The sequence below is a fragment of the Panthera uncia genome, chromosome D1 (assembly GCF_023721935.1).
Source record: "Panthera uncia isolate 11264 chromosome D1, Puncia_PCG_1.0, whole genome shotgun sequence".
NCBI classification, from domain to species: domain Eukaryota; kingdom Metazoa; phylum Chordata; class Mammalia; order Carnivora; family Felidae; genus Panthera; species Panthera uncia.
In genome coordinates, this window is record NC_064808.1 from 58,695,071 (window position 1) to 58,720,463 (window position 25,393).

At 48.3% G+C, this 25,393-nt stretch overlaps 1 protein-coding gene across 2 annotated transcripts; it reads right to left on the reverse strand.

Annotated features, from left to right (window-relative positions):
• Positions 1-8,395: 8,395 nt before the first annotated feature.
• Positions 8,396-23,968, reverse strand: KCTD21 (potassium channel tetramerization domain containing 21). Of its 2 annotated transcripts, none has more exons than XM_049619892.1 (2): positions 23,919-23,968; positions 8,396-11,497 (listed from the first exon to the last, which is right to left on the reverse strand). In XM_049619892.1, exon 2 carries the CDS (start codon positions 11,465-11,467, stop codon positions 10,685-10,687), a length of 783 nt encoding a protein of 260 aa, XP_049475849.1. In that variant the 5' UTR covers positions 11,468-11,497; positions 23,919-23,968; the 3' UTR covers positions 8,396-10,684. The 2 variants fall into 2 exon arrangements, with proteins under 2 accessions (XP_049475849.1, XP_049475839.1); XM_049619882.1 differs by having other exon boundaries at positions 23,871-23,966.
• Between the last annotated feature and the right edge of the window lie 1,425 nt (positions 23,969-25,393).

Here is a 25,393-nt window from a genome sequence, read left to right on the forward strand (position 1 = left end):
CTCCAGTCAGGGAGGGAGGCCGCCCCTCTTTCCTCTTTGTTCCCTTTACTATTTGCTCCCGGCCCTGCACTGGAAGCTCTCCTGAAACAGTGACCCCCAAATCACGCCTTGGTATCCCCAGCTCTCAGCATGGTGCCTATATGTGGAAGGTCCTTTGTTTGTGTTTGTTGAATGAGTAGCTGACTCCACTATTTCACATACAAGGAAACAAGTCCAAAGAGGCTGAGGGACTTGTCTGCATCACAAAACAAGTGAGAGAAAAAGGCCAGACCCCAGGACTCCTGACTCCCAGCCCTGCTCTCTCTAATACACAACCACCTTGTCTGTGCATGAAAAGTTTGGAAAAGCCTTCTTCCTGCATGCTTGAGCCTTTCTTAATTCTGTCTTACATCTCACCCCAAAGAGGACCTCTTTGAGAGTGCTGGTGGGAGAGTGAGTTTTGGCAAGTCTTGTCTGGGAGTCATGAGGAAACAGAGAAAAACAGACAAACAATCCTGGGTTGTATTTTGCTGACCCAGTCCTCAAAAACAGCAGAACAAAACACTCAAAACTCAAGCTGGGGCCTCTGGCCAGCAGGGCACCAGATCAACTTGGATGGAATTCACTAAATGGATCTTCCTCCCTTTTCTTAAAATGGTGGGGCCTGTAGAGAGGAAATGTTTTCTAGTTTGTTTGGATTTTCTTTAAGGCAAAGCAAAAAATATTGAAAATTTCACAAGGCCCTAGAATCTTCCAAATGTAAACAAGCTCTGCTCTAGCTCACTGCCCCATCCTGCCCCATCTCACTGCCAAATTTGAGTCTACTATATCCCTGGATGTGAAGCTCTCCCCACCCTCTCTAGTCAGAAAAGGCTGGAGAAAGAACTGATCACCATTAATAATAGTTGGAAAAATCAGAGAAATTGTTAAGTAAACATTAAAATTCTTTTATTAACTTTCAACTCCAGTCTTTTGTATAAATATGGTAACATGACAGTGGTGAGAGCACAGGCTTTTGAAATAGCAGATCAGGGTAGCAATCCTGGTTCTACCCATTCTCAGCTGTGTGACTTTGAGTAGGTTAGTCACCCTCTCTGAGCCTCAGTTTTGTTATCTGTAAAACTGGTTAAAGTACCAATTGCCTAGGTTGTTGTGAGAACTGAATGAGATAATGTAAGTACAATGCCCAGCATTGTGCCTGGTACCTAATGAATGCTTAATCAATATTAGCTATTATTATTATTTGCACATGATGTCCTTTTTGGCTAAATACCCTTCCTTGTCTGCCTAAGAAGCTTCTACTCACCCTCTAATACCCATCACAAGGATGTCTCCCTTGGTGAATCATCCTCTGTTTCCTCTCCAGTATGGTCCCTGGTTCTCTCAGTTCCCCCTTCAGCCCCTCGTCTTTGCCTTTCTAACAGAGCAGGAATCTCACTGGAGGGAAATCATTTGTTTCCCTGCCTGTCTTCCCCAATGGGTAATGTCAGCCAGGAGAACAGGCTCAGGTCTGGGCCCCCAGGCCTTAGGAAATGGCATCTCCATTCTTAGATTAGAAACATGAGGAGGTTGGGGACAGGGGAGGCTTGCAGGGCTGGGGACTGCACAACTCCAAGGTGCAGTAGTCATGCTGTATTCTATTCTTCTGTGTGAATAGGGCCCCTGGAGTCATATGACGTGGTGGCTCTGGGCCTCTGCATCAGACAGACTTGGTCTCAAATCTTAGCTCTGCCATTTTCTGGCTTCATTCCCTTAGGCCATTTAATCAATGTGGGTCTCACTGTCTTCACTTGTAAATGGGTGTTATGCTAGTGACCTCTCAGATTGTTGTTAAGATTAAATGAGATCGTATAGGTAACACTCCCAATGGTGCCTGGCCGGTGGTAGTTGTTACCTGGCCCTGGGTTTTTAATGACAGGATACATGCCAGAGTTGAGCATCAGACTGTGTTTGCATTATGGTGTGATTCCAAGGCCGTGTGAAGAGGCTCTGGAAGATAAGAACCCTGGGAACAAGGATGTGTGTGTGTGTGTGTGTGTGTGTGTGTGTGTGTGTGTGTGTGTTTTCTGTTCTCAACCCCACCATTGTGGTCCATCTTTTCTTCTCTGCCCCGAGCCCATCCCAGTGTTACTGACCACACTCAGCTGGAGGAATCCCAGACAGAGGGGCTGCTGGGAGCCCACCCGGGCTGGACAGGCTGCCAGTGGGGCTGAGAAGCAGCAGCAGCCTTGGGGAGTGGCACTGCTCTGGGCCGGAGCCATGGTGGAGGTGGTGGTTCAGAGCGTGGGTGGTGGGGCCAACTGCCTACAAATCTCCCTTTGGCCTCTTCCTGGCTGTTTTACTTCTCTGTGCCTCAGCTCCCTCACTGCACTAGTCAGCCAGGGCGGCTCTGAAAAACAACCACAGACCGGGTGGCTAAAACAAAAGAAATATATTTCCTCAGTTCTGGAGGTCAGAAGTCCAAAATCAAGGTGTTGGCAAGGGTTGTCTTCTTCTGAGGCCAACCGCCCCTTGGCTTGCAGGTGGCTTCTCCTTGTGTCTTCACTAGGTTTTCCTTCCTGTCTGTGTCCAAATTTCTTATTTTATTTATTTTTTCATTTATTTGAGAGGGGCAGAGAAGAGGGAGAGAGAAGCTTAAGCAGGCTCCATGCCCAGTGCAGAGTCTAACACAGGGGCTCGATATCATGACCATGAGATTATGACCTGAGCCGAAATCAAGAGTTGGACACTTAACCAACTGGGCCACCGAGGCACTCCCAAATTTCTGCTTCTTATAAAGACACCAGTCATACTGGATTAGGGTCCAACCTAATGACCTCATTTAACTTAATTTCCTCTTTAGGCCCTTGGCTATTGAACTAAATGTCATTTAATTAAGTGGCCAGGTTGAGGGGAGAACCCAGTCTGAATCCTCCTTCAGGATTATTTCTACTCAACTGTGAGGCCAAGAACAGAACTGGGTTTCCAAGTGCCAGGACTCTGGTCCAGGCCTTTCCACCAGCGTTCTAGGTGACCTTGGGCAAATCCCTTCCCTGTCCTGGCCTGAAAGCGTCCTTGGCAAAATGCATCAAGGTGAAGTTCAGCTCTACCAGCTAGCAGACTCTTCTAGCCAGCGCTGGATAGACTCTTTAAAGACTCTCTAATACAGTTACATTGTTAGGTGTTGGGGGTTACAACTTCAACATATGAATTTTGGGGGAGACAATTGATCCCATAATACTCACCTATAAAACAGAGACAGTAAATTGTTCCTACCTCACATGGCTCTGGTGAGGATTAAAAATATTCATGACAGTAAAGTACTTAGAATGTTGCTGGCTCATAAGTGTTAGCCCTTATTGTTGTCAGTCGGATTTCTTGGCATCAAATGAGGGCCTATGCTGGGCACTGGGGAGGGAGGTGGGGAGGGGCAGGTCCAGCCCACAGGAAGCTGACCCAGGCTTGTCACACTGACCAGCTTTGTGGCCCAGTCCATTTTCCCCATTGGAAAGTGCCAGGGGCAGAACTCAGAGGGAAGTGAGCCTCCAAATAGCCCAGGGGAAGGAACAGCATACAGATCTGCAGTGACACGGGTAAGGCAATGAAGTTCACTTATTCATTCAACAAACATGAACCGAGAATCTCCCCTTGGAGGCAGTGTGCTCAAGGCCGAGGCTACAGAAGTGTAAGAGGTAGTCCTTGCATTAGGACAGTTCTGTCCAGTGTGGAGAGCAAGGAGTACAGAGAGGAAGCAAAGAAGAGGTAATCAGGCACATTCCACACATTTTCCCACTTAGTCCTTATAATCGCTCCATCAGGTAGGTAATGCAGGTATTTTTATCCCCACTTGCTAGATGAAGTCATTGAGACAGAAAGCTCAGATGCTTGCCAATGTCACACAGCAGAGCCAAGGTTTAGACTGGTCTGCTTGACTGAAGGCCAGTTCTCTTTCCTCTTTGCCTTTCATGGTCAGTTATGTTTCCTTCTAGCACAACACTCTTAGATTATACGCCAAAAAATAGACAATGGATGTCATGTTCTAATAGTCCTCTCAGCAGCCCTTCTCTCTGCTCAGGAATGATGATGGGTGCTCATCTTGTCTAACATGCCTCCTCTTCTAAGGAGGAAGGGGAGTGAGCCTCACCCTCACAAAAGCTTTCTGACTTTACTCAGGGGAGTGCCAGTGGTGTGACATGTGGTTTTAGCCCCAGCAACACTTGCTAGAGTCCATCATTTCCCACTGGAAATGCAAAAATTCCAGGACTGCTCCATCACCGAGTATCCGTTAACAGGACTAAAGGCTGGGAGAAGACATGCAGGGCCAGTCCCTGAAGCCTTATCAAGGGACTTCTGGTCTCTGCTCACATAGTTCCATAGAACATTTTTCTATCCAGCGCTGGCTAGAAGAGTCTGCTAGCTGGTAGAGCTGAACTTCACCTTGATGCATTTTGCCAAGGACGCTTTCAGGCCAGGACAGGGAAGGGATTTGCCCAAGGTCACCTAGAACGCTGGTGGAAAGGCCTGGACCAGAGTCCTGGCACTTGGAAACCCAGTTCTGTTCTTGGCCTCACAGTTGAGTAGAAATAATCCTGAAGGAGGATTCAGACCGGGTTCTCTCCTCAACTTGGCCACTTAATGTAAATTAAATGACATTTAGTTCAATAGCCAAGGGCCTAATATGTGCCAGGCATGTACTTACATGCAGTGTGGCCACAGGAAAGTAATTTTCTCTCTCTGCACTTCAGTTTCCTTATCTCTGAAAAAAGCCCCTCCTATGCTCCTTCTCTCAGAGCTGCTGTTGTGGGGATTAAATGAGAAAAAGGAAGCAAAGTGCTTTGTAAACTGTAAAGTGATGTGTACCTTGAGGAGTTGTTGCTAAGCCTGGACATCCCATTTGAGATCCCACTTATGTGGTCTGCCTGGAGTAGACTTCCACCTGAGCACTGCCCACAATACTGGAATCTGTTTACATGTTCCAGTGGAGAAATGTTTGGGTTCAGCTTTGATTTCCCAGAGTCGAGCTCTGGGGTTAGAATGTGGCAGGTACTTCACAGAATAAATGAATAAACAGAACATGTGATGATCCAATTCTCAGGTCCATGGAGATGCCAACCAGAAGGACACTGGAAAACCAGAGGAGGAGGGGCTCAGTGGGAGGGCAGTGGAGGGTGAGAATGGTGTCCGCATAGACAGGAGGGTTTGGGTCACTGGAGAGGAGAGGGTGGGACACTCCAAGCAGTGGGAGTGGCTTGGGCAAAGGTCAGCAGATGAAAATCCATGTGGATTATGTAGGGGACACTGAGAAAGTGGGCGAGTAAGATCGCGGTAAAAGATGAGGACAGAAAGTGATGATGAGGACGATAATAATAATGGTAATAGTAATAGGTAATATAAGTATGGCACTTACTATACTCCAGGCACTGCTCAAAAAGCTATGGATGTATTCCTCATCAAACTCTTGCAACAACTCTATGAGGTGGGTATTATTACCTCTACTTTACAGACAAGGAAATGGAGAGGTTAAAAGTAACTTGCCTGCCTGAGGTTACATATCCATTATGTGGCAAAGCCAGGATTTGATTTCAGGCAGTCTCACTCCAGAATCTATGCTCTTTAATGTAGGTTGAAGTCTGTCTGTAAAAGGTTATGAATTTTGGGATTTTTCTTATACTATAGGAAAAGTTTGAGCAAGAGTTTGGAGCAAGAAGGAGTTTGAGCAAGAGAGGACATCATGATAGCAGAGGTCCTGAGCACCTTATGTGTGCTGGGCACTGGTGATACAAAGAGCAAGACAGAGCTTCTGACCTCATAGGCACTCAGTTCTTGTGTCGGAGCAGGCTCACTCTGGCTCTCCAGAGCCCATTGTGTGCCTCTTTTTCCTGATGATCAGTGATACCACTTCAGTAACTTGATATCCACTACAATGAGAGTGTTTGCACCATTGAAACTGGCCAATGCTACAAATCAGGGCTTTTCTCTGAGAGCTGGTTGTTACATATTTAGCAACACAACTGCTGACTGTGAATAGCTGCAATATGATGGTAAAAGTCCTCACCAGATATAGGGTGGTACAAAGAGGGGGTAGGACTAACCCTGCTTGGGGAGCCAAGGAGGCAAGGCTTATGCAGAGTGTTGAAGGATGGGCAGATGTTTGTTATGAAGACAGAGCAATAAAGCACAACTCAGGCACAGGTGAGGAGAGGCATGGCATACACATTCTAGAGTTCTATGAAAGGACAGTATAGATGTGAAGGAGCTTGGGAACCTATAAGGTTCATAAACCTACAAGGTTCATAAACACAAAAGGGTGTTTATGAAGCAAATCCAGTATCCGATTTATAAGTGAGATAATTGGGGTCATGTCACAACCCATTAACCTTTGTCTTTAGCTGGCAGGATCTCTAGAGGATTTCCAATGTGACTCAATTGGGCCTTTACCCAAAACCTCAGTAAGAGGGAACCTAGGCTTAGGGGAGAGACTTGGCATGAGAATGGACTAGAACACTCTAGGGCTGCCAGCGAAATGAGAAATGTTGACAAAAGCTTTGAGATGCCTTGTATATTGGGGTTGGAGGGCCAGGGAAGTTGGCGGGAAATAAGACCAGGCTAAGTGAGGGTCAGACACGTCTGGCTGGCCATGCACTTCCGGCCCAGAAATCAAAGCCAGACAGTGGCGCCACAGAGCTTGTTTTGTTATCTTTTGTGTCGAGCGGGGTTCTGGGTGCTGTGGGTTGCTCAGTGAACCTCTGGCTTACATAGGCCTTTTCTCCCCCTCGGTCCCTATGCCCCAGACCGGGGTGAACATGGCATCAGACTGTCTCCATGGTTTTCTGCTTGGTGCCACGCTGTCCTGAAGGTTCTAAAGGAGACTGAGGTCACTGGGCTCATGGAGCTGCCAGAGCCAGGACCCCACAGGACCTGGAAAAAAGCCTGGCCCCTCCCTTTGATGGGCTGGTTATCAGGTTGTTTTGCTCTGCAAGAGGATCATGGGGCCTCATTTCCCTGCCAACCACCCCCATCAGCCCAAGGCCATCCCTGCCCCCCCTCCCCCCACGTACAGACTCACGTGGTCAGTGAAGAGACCACAGGAAAGGGATGGGCTGGCTGTGTAGATACATGAGCTGAGAAATCTAAGGCTGACCTTGACCAAGCCTCCAATCACAGTAGCATGTTTTAAGAATGATTTGTAAAAGAAAGCTGGACACTTGGGGTGAACAAAGGGGCAGTTACAAAAGTGCTATGTTTTAGGCCACACATCTGTTTACAAAGCAGAGTGACCGCAATCCTGGCCTGAGGCTGTGTTGGGCACATATGGGGGAGGGAGGGGAACCATGGCCACCTCTGTACAGGGAGCTCCAGCCTCGAGGCAGAACAGAGAGTCACAAGGCTTGGCCTTCATAAAAGGGTAAAGGGCTTTAGATGGTTTTGAGGGTGTGAGGTCATAGGAAGGTCACAGGAAGCAGTGCTTGAGATGGCCTTCAAGCATGCAGGGGCCCTATTTGGTGGCTGGCCTCAGGACGTGGTAACACCAAAATGCCTTAGGATTCCCCCCAGCTCCCTTTCTGACTGTCCCTCTTCTTGCTTGGGACCACACCAAGGATAGGAATGGAAAGCTGACAAGTTCACGCGTGCCTGGCATTGCCCTTCAGTTGAGACAAAGCTCTTGGCTGTGCAAAAGACTAAACTGCCTGGTTGAGATCATGGATCACCATCGGGCAGCGAAGGGCTCACAAGATGCACATCCTTGCCTCCCTGTGCACGCTCGCACTGACTCACTCGTCCTCTGGCATGGTGCTGCCTCTACCACTCCATGTGCTTTCTTAGTTTTGCTAAGCAATGGCTGCCCGCACCTGAGAGGCATGCACAGCGAATGTGCTGAATGCACCACCTGTCACTCCCCTTGTGCTGGAGTCACGTGTGAGGGCTCACCCTTTCCACTTGGCTCCCTGCTGTCTGCTCGTGCTGTTTCCTGCACCCATGGTACCCTGCTTAGCTGTCACAACCCAACTTACCCTTAGAGGCCTGGCTTGTTCGTCCCTTAAGCCGTTTGTGAGACCGGAACTTGCTTTCAAGTTCCCACAGCACATTTTGTGGTCCTCTAAGCCTTTTCCAGATTGAACTTATTTGTGGCTGTTTCCATCCTCGGGGCCCACACACCAAATGCTCCAGGTGGGCTTGCTAAATTGTCCTCTCGAGGTGCTCCCTGCACGGCAGTCCACCAGTATGACTTCCTGAAAGAGCAAGTATCTACTGAGTTCCTATGTGCCAGGCCTAGCTAGGAATTTTCACGGCCACCAGCTCACTTAAGTCACATAACACCAGGAGGTGAGGTTGTTATCCCATGAGGAAACATATCAGTGGCCCTGTGACTGGTCCAAGGTTCCATAACAAGCGATGGAGCCAGAATTCAAATTCAGGTCAGCCTGACTCCAAGGCCAGGGTATTTTTCACCCCCTTATAAATAAGCAGATGCAAAATAGTAACACTGATGATCATTTATACTGTATTCTCACGTACATTATTTCATTTGATCCTCACAACAGCCCTGTGAGGTAGGTAGGGTTATGTATTACTGTTATGCCCATTTCACAGATGAAGAAATGGAGGTGGCTCAGTGAGGTGGGCGACTTGCGCAGTCACACAGCACATTAGTGGCTTCACAAGTCCTTTACTTTCTCTAACGTCAAGCCGTTTGAATTAAGAAGCACCAAGAAGATGGAGAAAGATACTTTTTATGGAGAAGGAAAAGGGCAGTGGTGATAAACTGTTTTATTGTGGTCACAGCTTCTGCTGTGTCTGTTCTAACCTGGGTTCTCCTGAGTGACCTTCCCAAGTACTATTGGCCTGGTGACCTGGGACAGCTGTCAAGAGACTCCTGGGTCCCACTGTAGGGGGAAAAGGCCTTTATTACCTAACGGATGCAGCCTTGCCCACAGCCCAGCATACAAGCTCCTTGTTCCCAGGGTGTAATTATAGGAAGTCCCTTCCTCAGCCCATCTCCTGTGGGTGCCTGTGTCACTAGGCTTCCCTGGTTTTGTCCAAGAGCCCCTACCCAATGGGGAAGATTCCCAAGGCCAAACTTAGGGATGAATCATAATGTGCAGTTTTGAGGTCTGCACTATTCATCACCCCTTGGAAAGTGGTGGCTTGGGGTGTCTTGCTCTGGACCTTATCCCAGGGAGGTCCACGGGTTATGACCAGAAACTGTACCACAGCAGAAGGCCACTTCTTTCCGAGCAATGTCACAGCGCCTGGACGCTTACTCTGAGAGCAGTGTTATGGTAACTCCAGGGCTCCTTGGTGCAATCCGCCCTGCCATATCCTGGCCTCCTTCCTCTGGCAACACTTTCTTGGGGCAACAAATCTTTATCCTCCAATAGGAGGTGGTCAAAAGCTATGCGGAGCCACAGACAGTGAGGAGGCGGATGAAATGGGTGTCACAAAACAAAGTGATCACAAAATGGGGCTGACTTACAAGGGATGGGAAGGGGGTTAACCTTGGTTCTGGACAAATCCCAGGGGGAATCCTAATTTGAGTAATAATATTTTCAGAATAAGGGTCTGGCTTTTTAAGGTGACTATTGTGAAAGAGTAAACAAACATACCTCTGAGTGAGAAAGAAGGTCTAGATCCAAGACTAGAAAATGGGCGTGGAAGAACAGATTTTGGTTCAATGTAAGGAAGGGCTTTCTAACAGCACTGGCCAACCACGGCAGGGGCTGCCTTGGGGTTGATGAGCTTCCCGTTGCTGGAAATATGCAAGGAGGGATGTGATCACTTGAAGGTGCTGGGGAGAGGTGCTTAGCCCCAAATGGGCTGGGGTGTGCTGGGGGCCAGGAAGGGCTAAGCGACCACTAAATTATTTTCCAACCCTGAGAGTCCATAATATTATTTAAAATGACCTCTTTCAATGATACTTCAAATTCTTGGGGAAAGGATTACAGAAGTCATGTAACAGTCCACGTTATGAAACGCCTTCTGTTGCACTGGCTCCAGGTACTTTAAAATCTTCGCAGGGACAGCAGCTCACCTGTGAAGTGAAAAACCCCCACATGTCTACATTTGGCCCAGTCCAGAGGGATATCCCCATCTTCTGAACCCTGCCTGGATGCTCACTCCTCTAGGCCATGTCACAGCTCAAATCTCTCCCCACCACAGTGGGGGCCCAAAACGCAGCTCTGAAATCATACTGCATTTCCACGCCAGCCAAACATGGTTGTCCCTGGGCAAACAAGTCCAAGGTCCCGGCTGCATCCTAGGGACAGAGGAGCAGGTAGAGTGGGGATCTCTGGTTACTTTAGGTCCTGGGAAACTGAAGGAAGCCTCTTGTTTTCATCCCTTTCCCTCCACCAGGGGCTCCTTTCATAGATGGCTAAGTGAGGCACTGCCTAGTGGTACAGAGAGAGCTGGAGCCTGTGGAAAATTCGCCATTCCTTTGTAGCCAGAAAGCCCTCCTGTGGCCTCCTTTAGGACACACTGGCAGGCACTTCACTTATGACAAACTGCCCATCTGTAGCTCAAAGTGGCAAGGAAAAAGGTAGCTCCGTTGAGAGGACACACGGATTCCTATAGGTAGACTGCATTGTGGGGGGAATCAAGTCCTGCTATGCGGTTAATACAGATTAGTAAAGCGCCCTGCCTCACACCACTGGTGAGACACTCTCCAGGACCTTGGCTGACACGCAGCTTCTTGGAAGCCCCCTCCTTCAGTGTTCCTGGGGTCCTTTTACCTGTACCGTATTAATCGAATAATCTTATTGTTCATAAAATCCACAGCGTGTGGGTGAGAAGAATCGATGCAGAAGCCATCACTCAGAGCAATTTTCAGCACCTCCTCCACGAAGACCTGGAAGCTGTTGATTTGCTTGTTGGCTGGCACCACCCAGAGCCTCTTGAGGTTCTGCTTGGTGTACTCCTCCTCTGGCAGGCCCTCCACATTGGCCACCCAGTCCAGAGTCAGGTGGTTGGGATCCTGCAAGTGGCTCGTGATGGAGGAGAGATTACCGTTGGAGCAATAGAAGAGCTTGGAGCCAAGGAGCTTGAGGAAGAGGCAAGAGGTACTGAAGATGTTGGCGTTGAAGACCTCCATACTGGAGGAAGAGAGGCTATAGATCTGAGGTGCCTCCCGCACGGTGAAGTGGACTGTCTGCACACGCTGGTTCAGGGTGATATTGAGCATGGCATTCTTCTCAGCCTTGGAGAGCTCCACCTCCTTCTCCTGCAGTGCCTCAATCAGGGGCTGCACCTGGTAGAAGTCGGCCTCCCTTCGGAGCAGGCCCATCTCCTGGAAGTCCTCAGGCAAGTCCAAGTGGGAGGTCCGCAGGAAGTTGAGGATGTAGCGGAACACTTTGCCATCACGGTCAATGAAGCAGTTGCCCTGGCTGTCCCTCTTGGTGGGCATCTTTCCACTGAACATGGCACCCAGCATGGAGTCGGGGAAGCTGGTCAAGGTTGCCAGTGAAGTCGTATAGAGCTTCCCCCCAACGTTCAGTGTGATGGGGTCAGACATGGCAGGAGGCTGGGGTGCTGGAAAGTAGTCCTAGAGAGGGAGAGAAGTGAGAAATTACCCAACCATATCTGGTGTCTTAGTCTGTTGAGGCTGGTATAAAAGAATACCATAGATCAGGTGGCTTAAGCATTTATCTCTCACAGTTCTAGAGGCTGGAAAGTCCAAGATCAAGGTGTAGGCAGATTTGGTGTCTGGCAAGGGCTGTCTTCTCACTGGGTCCTCATGTAACAGAAGGGGCAAGAGAGCTCTTTTTAGAGTCTCTTTTATAAAGGCACTAATCCTGTTCATGAGGGCTCTTTTCTCATAGCCTAATCACCTCCTAAAGGTGCTATGTCCATCACACTGGAGATTAGGATTTCAATATAGGGACCTGGGGGACACAAGCATTCAGACCATAACATCAATGTATGTACAGTTCTCAACTCCTTATTGTAGATCAAGCCTATAGTCCTAGAGGTTGAAATGAGTTAATACCTGATGAGATAATTGCCACATTATCTAAGCGTATTAGGTTCACTAGGGAGTTAAAAAAAGAAAAAAGAAAAAATGAAAAAACAAAGCCTGGGTCCTGCCCTCCAGAGATTATTGTAATTGGTCTTTAATACCCTAGCATTGGTATTTTTTAAAAGCACCCTTGGTGATTCTAAATGTTCAGTTAAGACACAGAACCACTGCTCTAAGGAAGGAAAGAAAATGTGCTTGGACTAAATGCTCTGTTACCTGCCCTTACACACATTTGTTTACATACTGGTGATACATCTTTTGACTTAGACAATATCACCATCCATCCCAATTGTGCAGATGAGGAACACGGTCAGGATTCATCCCCATGCTCAGAGAGGTGAAGGGCCATGCCAAGTTTCAAACCCAGGTTCCTTTATGTGAGACAGAAAAATACGTAAATGCTCACTAGTCAAACACTGGTACCTTCTAAGTACCTAGCCAATGCTCTGAGATTTAGGTCTCCCAGCCCAGCACTCCCTTCTGCTGTACCAATGATGCCTTCTTATTATTAGTCTATCTCAAGGATTTTACAATGAATAGCTATGATTAGTGCCATTTCCATCTCTGTCCCAGGCTTACAATGGGCCACTCAGCCCTCTGGACTCTGACACCCCTTCTTGGACTCTCATCCTCCTGTAACAATTAGCCTTGCAATGAAGATGTTCTTGACTCCTGGTGGCCTGCCCTTTCCCATCATGATGGCACCCCAGCTACCTCTGAAGAATTTGAGTTTCAGTGCAAACGTGGGACTCTGCACGGAGCACCCTTTACCCATTCTCTACCCGCTTCCCTCCTTAACAAGCCCTTCTCCCCACTACCTTGCAGCCTCCAGTGTCTAAGGCTGGTGAGTCTCCTTCAACCTGAAGTCTTGGAGTCTAACTTCTCTTTAAGGTTCTAGAAAGGAAGGGATGTACCCTCAGCTTCCAACATACTTTCCCAAGATCCCACCTGCGGAACAGATTAAGCAACCCTTCCCTGATGCTGGGTGTGAGGGCCACAAAGAAGAATTGGACCCAGTGCCGCCCTCAAAAAGAAAAGGCTGGCAGGGAGACCAAGACAAGAGGCAGTGAGGGTGCAGTGACAAGGGAGATGGACCAAGAGCTAAGGGAGTAGGTCAGGAATGAATTCTGGCATGCTTACTATCCACATGGGAAAACAGAGGTCTGAGGGAGGACTTCCCCAAAGTCACCCAGCAAGGATGATGAGCAGGCCAGAGCACTTCTTACCCTCACCATGCCTGTCTTCTGAGGAGGCTGGCTGCACTAAGACCCCCTTAACTCCAGGGGATGGAGACTCCTGCCAGAAAATGGAGGCTGTCCATGCTGGTGGAGGGAGATGCTCAGCTGCCTCACCCAACTGTCTAGGGGGTCACCTCATGACTCCTTCCTCATCTAATGGGGCACTTTGATACTGTAGAAAGGCATTAACCATCTGGAGTGTCTGAAGAGAAACGAGCCATGGTGAAGTTACAAAATTGGCAGCAGAAGCCTGGAGCAGATGGGCTGTGGGACAGCGGGGAGGTCCAACTGAAGGGGTGGGGCTAGGGCTGAGGAAGGGATGGCTGCTGTGTGGGGACCTGCAGCTGCAGGAAGGTGCTCTGGCTTCAGAGCTGACACTGGTCAGTTCTGTCTACAGAGGGCCCAGGCAGGAGATGGACCCATGAGCCAGTGCCATCCCCTTCCTCTTTCCAGAATCTTCCTTTTCTTTCTAGGTAGTAATTTGCATATGTTAGTTTTCAGTCTCTCTCCTTGATTTCCTTAAAAAAAATTTTTTTTTAATGTTTATTTTAGAGAAAGAGTGTGGGTGAGGGAGAGGCAGAAGGGGGGGGGCGGACAGAGGATCTGAAGCCGGCTCTGTACTGACAGTGGAAAGCCTCATGTGGGGCTGGAACTCACAAACCGTGAGATCATGACCTGAGCCAAAGCAGACACTTAACCGACTGAGCAACCCAGGTGCCCCATCTCCTTGACTTAAGGCCCGGGCTCTATCCAGTAGCTCAGCAACATGGAAAGAGCAGCCTCAGGCATCAGAGAGGCCGGGCTGTCTTTGCTGTTGGTTCTGTGGGCTGCAGACCCCATATCTCCTCTGTACGTTAGTGCTGAAGAGCTCAGAGCACTGGGTGGTGGTGGGGGGGAGAGGGAGGGAGATAGTCAGGAGCCACAAGGCACACCTGGCATACCTGGGGGCTCTTGGGTGGGTACCCAAACTCCTATTTCTCTGCTTGCAAAAGCAGCAGAGCATCTGCCTTCCTGCCTCTTCCCCAGAGCCGTGCGACTCCCTGGCATCGTCACTGCCTGTCAGCTACACAGGCAGTCGGGGCGGAGACTGGTTAGAAGCCAGATTTCCTGCCCCCTCCCTCAGTCTAAGGTGCTCTCTGTGGTATTCTCTCCGTGCCCACAAGTCACAGAGCTCAGCCATCCAAGCCCCATTTTCCACCATCACAGGTGTACAGGTCGTGGTGTAAATGGCACAAGGACACATGAGGACGGGACCTGGCACCTCGGGGCAGGAGGTGCTGAAAGCTTTGTGTGATGAAGGGTTTGTGGTCAGGTGGGGATGAACCGACGATCCTCACTGAGCTCCAGTCCCCTGTGTATCCTCAGCTGTGTCCTGGACTTCTCCACCTTGATGTTCCATGGGTATCAGAAGGCCTGACACAGAATTCCTCTTCTCCCAAACCCACGGTGAACGCTTCTCAGCCACTCAACTGCCTGAGCCTAAGATCCAGGAGGCAGCTCCGAGTCCTCATCCCTATAATTTTTCTCACTCTGACTCTTCAAACGCATCCCTAAAGCCCTCCCCGGGCTCTGGCTTCTCCTCTGCTCTCCTTACCTCCTCATTTGGCTCCCTGCCTTCTTCCTCTCCACCTTCCATTTCAGTCTTCTGGAGCACGACTGCCTGGCCAGACCACCTTGCTCTTCCAAGCTCACCTCCAGCCCCTCCCCCACTCTATCCTCCCGCATTCCAGATGGCACTGCACACATCCTCATGCTGTCACCTGCCTGACTTTGCTCTCCCTATACCACCCTCTCCACCTTCTCTGCTGTCAACCTTGAAGGCCCCACCTATGAGCCACTGCGTCTCTGTAAGGCCATCCCCAGATCTCTACTAGGTTAACAGCTCTCCTCTTGGGGGTTCCTGGTCCTTTGCACAGCCTACCTGGCCGTGCCCACCATTCCATCATGTTATGAGCTGATTTGCACATGGCCCTCCTTCAAGGTGCAGATCACTGGACATCTACATGCAAAAAAAGAACCTTGACCCATATCTCGTACCATGTAGGAAAAATTAACTCCAAACAGACCATAGACCTATAGGTAAAATCTTTTGAAAACTAAAACTTCTGGGAGAAAACCTTTGTGACTTTGGGTTAGGCAAAGATTTGTTGCATGGGACCCAAAAGGCACAAACCATAAAAAAATCGACACACTGGACTTCACCAAACGAGAAACTCCTCTTCAAAAGGCAGTGTTGAGAAAATGAAAATAAGACACACTGGCAGAAAGTATTTGCAAAACATAGATCTGATAAAAGGTTGTTAACAAGAATACAGAAAGAGCTCTCAAAACAGAAAACAGATAACCCAATGAAAAAATGGGCAGATGATCTGAACACACACTTCACCAAAGTCATATTGATGACAAATAACCACTTGAAAAAAAAGCTCAACAGCAATAGTCATGAAGGACATGAAACTTAAAACCACAATTAGGTAACACTGTATACCTATTAAAATGGCTCCAATAAAAAAATCTGACCATACCAGGGCGCCTGGGTGGCTCAGTCGGTTAAGCACCCGACTCTTGATTTCAGTTCAGGGCATGATCTCATGGTTCATGAGTTTGAGCCTCACGTTGGGCTCTGTGCTGACAGTGCACAGCCTGCTTGGGATTCTCTCCCTCCCTCCCTCCGTCCCTCTCTACCCCTCCCCCATGCTCTCTCTCTCTCAAAATAATACATAAACTTAAAAAAAAAATCTGATCATACCGAACGCTGCTGACTATACAGAGCAGTGAGTCTCCTGAATTGCCAGTGAGAATGCAAAATGGTACAACCATGGTGGAAGTTTGGCATTCAGTTTCTGCATGACCCATCAATCCCACTCCTCATTATGTACCCAGAGAAATGAGGACATATGTCCATGCAAACACCTGTACCTGAATAGTTACAGCAGCTTTATTCATAATTGCTCAAACCTGGAAACAACTAAAATGTAAATGGTAAACACAGTCACACAACCATACAATGGAATATGACTCAGGAATACAAAGGGACTAGCTACTGACATATACCACAAGAGAAGAATGTCAAAAGCATTATGTTAAGTAAAAGAAGCCAGCCTCAAAAGGTTACATAGGTAGGGCGCCTGGGTGGCTTAGTCGGTTAAGTGTCTGACTTTGGCTCAGGTCATTCTCTCTCATGTTTGTGAGTTTGAGCCCCGTGTCAGGCTCCGTGCTGACAGCTTAGAGCCTGGAGCCTGCTTTGCATTCTGTGTCTCCCTCTCTGCCTTTCACCTGCTTGTGCTCTGTCTCTCTCTCTCTCTCGAAAGTAAATAAACATAAAAAAAAAAAAAAAGGTTACAGAGGTATGTGATCTTATTTATGTAACGTTCTAAAAAAGGTAAAACTATAGAGACAGAAATCAGACCGGTAATTGCTAGGGCCTGGACTGGGGAAAAAATTGGCTACAAACAGGCAAGAGGGAATACCTTGGAGTCATGGGAACACTCTATGTCTTGATGTGGTGGTAGTTATAAAAGTTATGAAAATTCATGTAACAGTATACCCCAAGAGGGTGAGTTTTCACTGTATGTAAATTATGACTTCATAAACTGGAAAAAGGATCAAGATTGGGATTGTCTCATGAAATCAACACAATGGGTTGTGACCAGCTACATATATTGTTGGGAAACTTTTTCAGTTGTGTGTGTTTGTGCGTGAACTGGATGGTGATCTAAAGTATGTCTTCATACTGTGAGCTGTGACAAAAATTGTTGTTGAAAACCACTGCCTAGGTTGTGATCTCCTTGAAGCACAGACACATCTCATGTCCCCGCACAGGCACTGCCTAGCACACAGCGGATGCTAGTGTCATGGGGATGGGGGAGGGGGGGTGGGCAGCGGGGTGGGACGGATGAACATTTACTGGGCGTTTTACTACATCCAAGACCTTTACACTCACCAGCCTTTTAAATTCTTGGAGCAATCCTACAAAGTAGGCATCATTCTCCGTTTGGCAGATGACAGAAAAGTGGACTCAGAGAGACTGGACACACAGCCAACTAGCAGAGAGCCCGTTCTCAGCCCACTCAGGCTGCAGAGTTGGAACAGCAACAAAGGGCTGTGATAGCTTCAGACAAGTTTGACAATCTCTGAAGCAGCCTTTAAAAACACTGCTCTGCAGCCTGCTTGGCAAGACGGTTACCACTTACCTAGCGCACACCTCCTGCTCTATGTGAGGAGCTTCATGTAACACTTGGTAGCATTTTATTTGCAATAAAAACATATAGAAAAGTACAGAAAATGATAGTATTGTGCTAAATGCTGTACATGCATTCCTTCATTTGATGTCTTCATAAGCACCCTGTGAAAGAGACTATTATTGTCTCCATTTTACAGATGAGGAAACTGAGGCTCAGAAAGTGTAGGAGTCAGTGGAGGAGCTGGGATCTGAATCCAGTTCTGTGTGGGTCCAACACTTGTGATCATTCCTCTTTCCCACCACGGGGTCTTAATGTGAGTGAGAGATGCACATACCCTATTCTCCATCCCGACCAGATGGAAATGTCCTTGGGTGGTGGGTCTGCAGCCGGCCTGGGGCTCTGCCCACTCCCATCGATGGAAGTGGGGACAGGACCCGAGGACAGCCCACAGTGCCTCCATGGCTGACACAGGGCAAATCCACTGAGAAGCCCAAGCCCTTCTATTCCAACAGCAGCCAATGATGTCTAATGACAAAGCCACGAAACACAAAATGCCAGGTTTTTCAGAGCCAGATTAGAAAGGATGAATGAGAACTCACACAGGACCAGGAAGTAGATAAAAGAAATCACCACTGAACGAATTATTTTTCTTCAGCAGGAGGCTTTCCAAGCCTGCCTCTCGACTAAAAAATCAAGCAAGAGATTAGCCCTCTTTCCCTGTTTGAGAAAAGGGCTGGTGTCAAACCATCAAACCAGGAAATTATGCCATGCTGATCCCCAGACCGCCTGAGTTGGGGAGGCCAGGGGGCCTTGGAAGTTGCTGCTGGAATTCTCTCCTTTCTGGAACGGGTCTGTGGCCCAAATGAGAGGGGGTCTTGAGGCCCAGCCTGGTACCATGCAAAGGGAAATTCCAGTCTGGGGCCTGGAAATTACCTGGCTGCAACCTCTACCTTTCTGTGACACAGAAAATAGAATTCTTTGACAGCAGATGTCCTGTGAGGAAGGGCAGCCAAGACATTGCTCTAGAGTCCTACTTTAAAACGTGGTCCAGGCACCCACGTGTCCCTGCAGTCCTCATGCAGGACACAGCTAATGCTGAGTACCTGCTGTGTACCATACCTGCCAGCTCTGTTATACATATGAGCTCATTTAAGCCCCGTTAACACCCTTTCAAGAAAAGTATTATCTGCACTTTGCAAATGAGAACCTCAGGCTTTAAGAGGTAGGGAACTTGCACCAAACAGTGTCGGAGCCAGGATTCAAGTCTAGGCCTGTCTAACTGCAAAGTGTGGATTGTGAACAAAGGCCCTTGGAGAGATCTGTCACTTGTTCCCCTCCTACCTCTTACCAGGTGCTCTTACACCTGCCATCTGAATTTGATTCTGACCTACATAAAGACCAGGGTGTAGAGAATCAACACTTCCTGAGAACCAAGGACATGCCCTGAGCTATGCAAGGCACTTTCCAACAGACTATTTCATTAAAACACCACACAGATGCTGTGAGGTAGGTACGAGTGTTATCCCGGTGTTTAGGATTATAAAACTGATGCACAGAGTAGTGATGACAGCTGCTGAAGATCACACAGCTAGAGGCAGCAGAGCTAGAATTCCAAATGAGGTCTCTCTCCAAAGCCTGTGTCCCTTCCAGTAATATAAACCATAATACTTTATTAGGCAGCATAAAGAGGATTTGAATAGAGACTTGTAATGCTTCTGAAAGAGATGAAATATCTTCAAGTTGTTCTAAAATTAACTACAGTTGTTATGCTGTCCTAATCCAAATCCCAATAGTATTTCTTCAAAGGATTAAAAAAAAAAGATTAAAATCTTACTTTGGAAAAATTGATAAGTGATAACTTGAAGGAATATTTGAAAAAGAGTAATTACCTTAAATGCTAGTTAAGATAACTAGTAACTACTAGTAATGTATTAAATAGGATTATAAAGCAATGACATTCCAAACTGTGGTATTGAAACAATAAAAAGGAGAAGGAAATTTATAATATGTACTGAAAAGACTTATTAGCAATTAAAAAATAAATATATATTGATCTTTACCACAACTCTGCGACCCTGGCAGAACAAATCACATAATCTTGATTTCACCCACGCAGAGAGAATGAGTCCCTGACCCAGGGCTTCATGTGCATTCTTGATTTCTGAGTCATGGCCTGTAGAAGGTTCTGGGCTTGGACATGGCTCAGAGAACAGTCCTTTGGAGGCAGCCTGGGGTCTTCTCTAATCTGGGTCTTGAGCAAGAGACTGAACTGAGCCACAGAGGTTTTGGCCAACAGTCCATACACTCAGAGTCTTTAGGCATGGGCTTTCTGTGCAATTTCCTATATTACTGCCCATTGAGCTTCCATAATGAAACTACTTGCCATGCAATCTATTCCTTCTACACAGTGACGCCCAGTTGTAACAACACTAAATCTACTGATAATTACTTCTCTACCTGTCCACCTGTCCATCCGTCCATCCATCCATCCATCTATCCATCCATCCATCATTTCTTAGCTCTGCTCACTCAAAGAGCCTACCAGTAGCACCCCAGTAGCAATGAGCACACCTGACTCCAGATCTTGGTTTCTAAATGTCATCTCCTACAAAAAGAAACCAGGGTTTCCCAGAGAAATTGATGGTTCCGGGACTTTGATAGAAGAAGTGCAAGGTGAGCCTGGAACATCTCTTGCCAGACAGCAAAGAAGCAATGAAAGATTAATGAGATCTTGTGAAAACAACACAGAAGATCTTAAAAGTTCTCATCACAGGAAAAAAAGGATTTTTGTAACTATGTGTTGTGGTGAATGGTAACTAAACTTATTGGGATAATCATTTCGCAATATATACATATATCAAATCATTATGCTGTATACCTAAAACTAATACAATGTTAAACGTCAATCATATCGCAATTAAAACAAAACACGGGAGCTGGCCTGAAGGGACTCTCTTAGGCCAAATTTGGAATAATTTGAATACCAAAAAGGTTAATGATGATAATGGGTTATAACACATTGAATTGAAAAAAAATCATGACTCTTTGTTACTCCAAGAAGAAAAAAGACAGGGAGAGGAGAGAAAGACACACACAAACAGTGGAAAAAATTATTCTATAACAAAGAATACCAGCTAATAAATAGAGAAAGAATGGCACACTTAGAAAATTATCACTCTGCAACTTTCAATGTTGCAACTCGGGCAAGGATCATCAATGGATGTAGTGAAAGGTTACTGGGAACACACAATTTCGACATTCTCAAGGAATCACTCCAAAGACTAATGACAAAGGGAAAAATTACACCAATGGAGAGATCAGGCAGTCATGACCTTAACCAACAATCAAATTTAGCATTCATGGATAGTAGGACCCTGATATTATACACTTCCTGATGGGATGCAATAAGAACACGATGTTGCCAGAAAGGAAAAACAAAAAACAAAAAACAAAAAACCAACAACCCTGAATAACCATTGATAAAATAACCAAATTTATACAGGTAGAAGAGGCTCTATATAGAGTAAATGAGTTGCTTAAAGAGATATAACTAAATATAATGCATGAATCTTGACTACTTCTGACAAAAAAGGAAAACAAAACAAAAACCCAACTACGTAAGATTGGCAGTTGGAGAAATGTGAGTATATTGTTTATTAAGTGATATTTACTTCTTTCAAATTTTCTTAGGTACAATAATAGTATTATGGTTATGTAGGAGAATTCTGTAACTAGGAGTTACATGCTGAAGAATTTAGGGGTCAAGTGTCAAGATATCTGTAATTTGTAAATAGTTTAGCAAAAAGGTATGTGCAAAAGGAAAATCAGCAAAGGGTGAATTGGTGCATATAGGTGAAAGGCTACTCTTTAAACTTATCTGTAGCCTTGAAAATTCTAAAAATATTTTTATTTTGAAAGAGGGAAGAAAAGAATGCTTCCCTCATGGGACTATAGATGTAAAATTCCAGTCAGAGTGCCCGACCCCCAAACCAGCCAGGTTCAATAAACACATCTGTTATTACTACTACCAAGAAGCATTATAATCTGGTAATTTTCCTCTCCATGTGTTGCCGTGCTTTGGAGGATGAGGGAACCAACCAGGGCTAAGCTAAAATAGCCCACAGTTGGTGGAGGAGACAGAATTTAAACCCGAGTGGTCTCTCTCCATAGACCCACCGCTCACAGAAACCACGGAGCCAGGCCTGCCTGTTTCTGTGTTGGGATCCAGGCTGGGAGAAGATGGCTGTTCAGGCCTTGTTCCCCCTGCCTCCTCCAGAACCTAGAGTCTCTGCTACTACAGCAGGAAAGAAACTCCTGTCATGTTCACAAAGCGGGGCCCATTCTGGGCCTTAGAAATGTTGTGGGTGGGCAAAAAACCGGAGGGGCTTTGGCATCACCCGGGCCTGTGTTTGAATTAGGCTCTGACACTTTAGCTGTGTGGGCCTGGGCTGATTCTGGGTAGATGGTGACTGTAACAACAGCAGCAAGAATAATGGCTGAGCAGTTATTACTGTGCTAGGCACCTTCTGCATGTTGATTTCATAGATGAATGGATACTATCATTATCCATGTCAGGCCCTCTCTGATCTCTGCAATTTGCTGTCATCCCTTTTGCCTGCACTCTAAAAGAAAATCCCTTTCATCTGTCAGTCCCCTCAGCTGGAATTCCTTTCTTTCCTCTCTACATCTTCAGAACATTTTATTTCCACCTCTTACCAAAAGCCTACTTTGTTTAGGTAGTGCCTGACCACTCTGTTGAGGCTGACATCTTCCCTCTTCGTACCTGCCAGAAGCAGGCAGAGTAGGGGAAGGGGAAATTTCTTCCCCTTAGTGAGATCTGTTTTCTTCACCCCAGACTGACATCTACCAATAAGGAGGTTCATCACCACCTCCTGAATCTTAAAAACTTTTTATTTTGAAACACATTCTTGAAGTTTCAGTTTGGAATCTAAGCCAAGCCCAGGTGACCACCTGGAAGTAAATGGAGGAATTCCCACTGTGTAGAAGATAGATTGAACATGGCTGGGTAACTTTCAAGGGTGACAATACTCAGAGTGAGTAATGTGTCTCCCAGTAAGCTGGATGAGACTTCCCCCCCGCTTACTCAGTCCACCAAGATAAAGACTGGCTCACAGCCCTGGGGACCATATGGGAGCACCGCCCTTCACCTCCCAGTTCCTGGCGTCCCCACACCCAACAGATGTACTTTCAGCTCTGTTTTGCCCAGTTCGTATCTCTAAGAAGCCCACAGGCTGCTCAATACCCCCACAGCCCACACTGTAGGGGGAAAAGGTGCTTTCTAAACTCAGGTGACACACAGGGGCCCTGCAGTGAGCTGCCCAGTTAGGGTACAGCACAGGGAAAAGTGAGCTGGAAGGAAGCCACCCGACCTGACAACCCAGCTAGCTTCTCCATTTGCACAGCAAAGTATCTGGTGCAGACTCCCAACAACCACCACCATCCCCCATCTTCTTCCAGAATTTTCCTTCATCCTCTCAGCTTACTCTCAGGCTTCCTCTTGTGGTTTTCCTCAGACACAAGCACTCCATTTCAACCACTCTCTTTCTGTGGTCTTCCTGCTAAACAGAGGGCTTTGAAATCCATCTCATTTCATCTTCACAATATCCATAGGAGGGGTGCCTTAGAGGTTGGCATTCAGAAAGGTTGAAGCTGGTCCTGTCACACAACCTGCATACAGCAGGACATCTAAATTCTTGTTTCTTCCCTGCCATCCACTCCAGATTAAACCTCTGTCTCCCTGAAGTGCAGGAAATAAAGCAGGGTCTTTGGAGTAAGGAGTCCTATGGTTTGGGGCAAGTTACTTCACTTCTCTAAGCCTCTTGTTCCTCACCTGTAAATAGATACGGTGCCGCCTCTACAGGGTAAGAGCGTTGAATGAGATCATGTGTGACGCACTGAGTTCAAGGGATGGGCTCTTTATTTCTATCACAAGGAAAGGAAGATGTTTGTTCTGTGCATTCATGGGTATTTGCCCACTCGGGCACCCCTGTACCCAAACTGTATCAACGCGCGGCCGACCCTGGGCTTTCCGGGGCTGGGAAGGATCCTTTCCATCTCTGTGTCTCCGCCCCTCTTTCCCCATTGCTTTTTGGACCATCCCAACCAGTCTAACCTAGGCTTGCCTTATCGGCTTTCTCAGCACTGACGCCCCAGCCCTGGCCACCCGCTCCTCCGACCTCACTCTACTTCTCCTCCTCACCTAGAGACTCCGCCCTTCTTTGCCCCACCCACCAGACTCCGCCCACAGTCTCGACCCTCTTAATCCGGGCTTTTCCAACCTTCCCCATCCCGCCAGACTCTTTCCACCAGCTCCGCCCCTTCTTCCCAACAAGCGCCCCCTCCCCCGCAGTCTCTGGCGTTGCCATCCCCATTGCACAGATGAGAATGGCGAGGCTAAGATAGGCAAGATGACCTCTCATAGTAGGACAGGTGCCAGCTGGGCCCGCGTCCCCTCACCGGCTGTCTCTGCGCCCCGAGTCTCCGCTCGCGCCACGCCGCACCCACCTCCTGCCCTCGCTCTGCAGCCTCCCCTCCGCGGGCGGCCAGCGCAGCTTTGCGAGGGGGGAGGAGGGCCAGAGCCCAGCCCAGGGGCGTGGCGGCCCGGGACCCGCGCGCTGCGCTCCGGGATTTGTAGTTCTCCCTGGTCTCTTTGCGGCTCGGCACGCCTAGCGCAAACTCCATCTCCCAGGAGGCATTGCAGTGAGCCGTCCAGCTCCCCGCCCCGCCCCCGCTAGAGCTGAGACCGGCTGGCCTTAAAGGGGACACGGCCTGAGTGGCGGTTCCCAGGGTGGCCCCCGCTCCGGCTCCTCCCCGTTTCCCGCACCTCGCCCCTCCCCACGCTTCGTCCCGCAGCCCCGCAGCCCCGCAGCCCCGCAGCCTAGCGGCCGCGCGGCTGAGTCGAGCTCCCTGGGTACAAGCTTGTACAGAGCTGGGTGGGGAGTTTGGACTTTGCAGTGGAAGCAGCATCCCTGCCTGCTGAGCGGGACCTGGCGGAGGGCGTCCCCACTCCAGGGGGAGCAGAGGACTCGCCCTGACCTAGCCTGGCCTAGACTAGTCCTGCCAGGCCTGAGCGCCCCACCCAAGAGCTGGCTCTGAGGCAGGGGCCACCGGGGTCCCAGAGGTAAGGGGGTCGGGTCGTGTGTGCAGGTTGTGGGGAGTGTCTGCACCCTGGCGGTTCGAGAGCCCTGGGCACGCGCGAAGGGCTCCCAGAGTTTGGGGCTGGGAGAAGGGAGGTCCAGGTGCAACTTGGGCCTCGCTGTGTGACCTTGGGCGAGTAGCTGCCCCTCTCTGGGCTTCATCCTCTTTCATCACTTGTGTTTGGTGGTGATCCTGCCCTCCCCCTCAACCATGAAGCTCACCGGCCTTTCGTGGGGACCGCAGCCTCAGCCTGGGCTGGGCGCCAGTGCACCGGTATAACTGGAAGGAAGGGTGGGACTAAGATGGGGCACAAACTGGGGGGCTAAGAGGTCGCACCCGCCTGGAATGGGCTTCTGTTCTCAGCAACCTCGCCCGGGTATATTCCCTCTACAAGACATGAGACTCCTTGTGTGTTAGCCTGGTGCCCGCCCTTCCAGAAACCCTGGGGTGGGGGTGGGGACATGTGAGGGGTGGCCCCAGCAGGGATGAGTGATTGTGGTGGGTTTCTGAGAAGGGAATATATGCTCCTACCCTCTTCTTTTCTCTCCTTCCATTCCCCTTCAGTAAAAGAGCTGTTGCTTTTTACCAGTAAAACCCTTTTTTTTCTTTCTTTCTAGGAGACAGTTTGGTGGCCCAGGCAAGGGCCTCCCAGTAGTAGGGCAAGGGGATTCTTTCAGGGCTGCCTTAGGTAGAAGAAATTAAGTTAAAAAAATTCAGAGACAGATATTGCTGTCCAGAGATCTGGGTGGGGGGAGGGTGCTGGGAGGGTCAGCTTAGTGCTCCCCAGGCAGCTCTGGCACCCAGGGGAGTCAGAGGAGGAAGACTGGGTGTGAGGGTCAGAG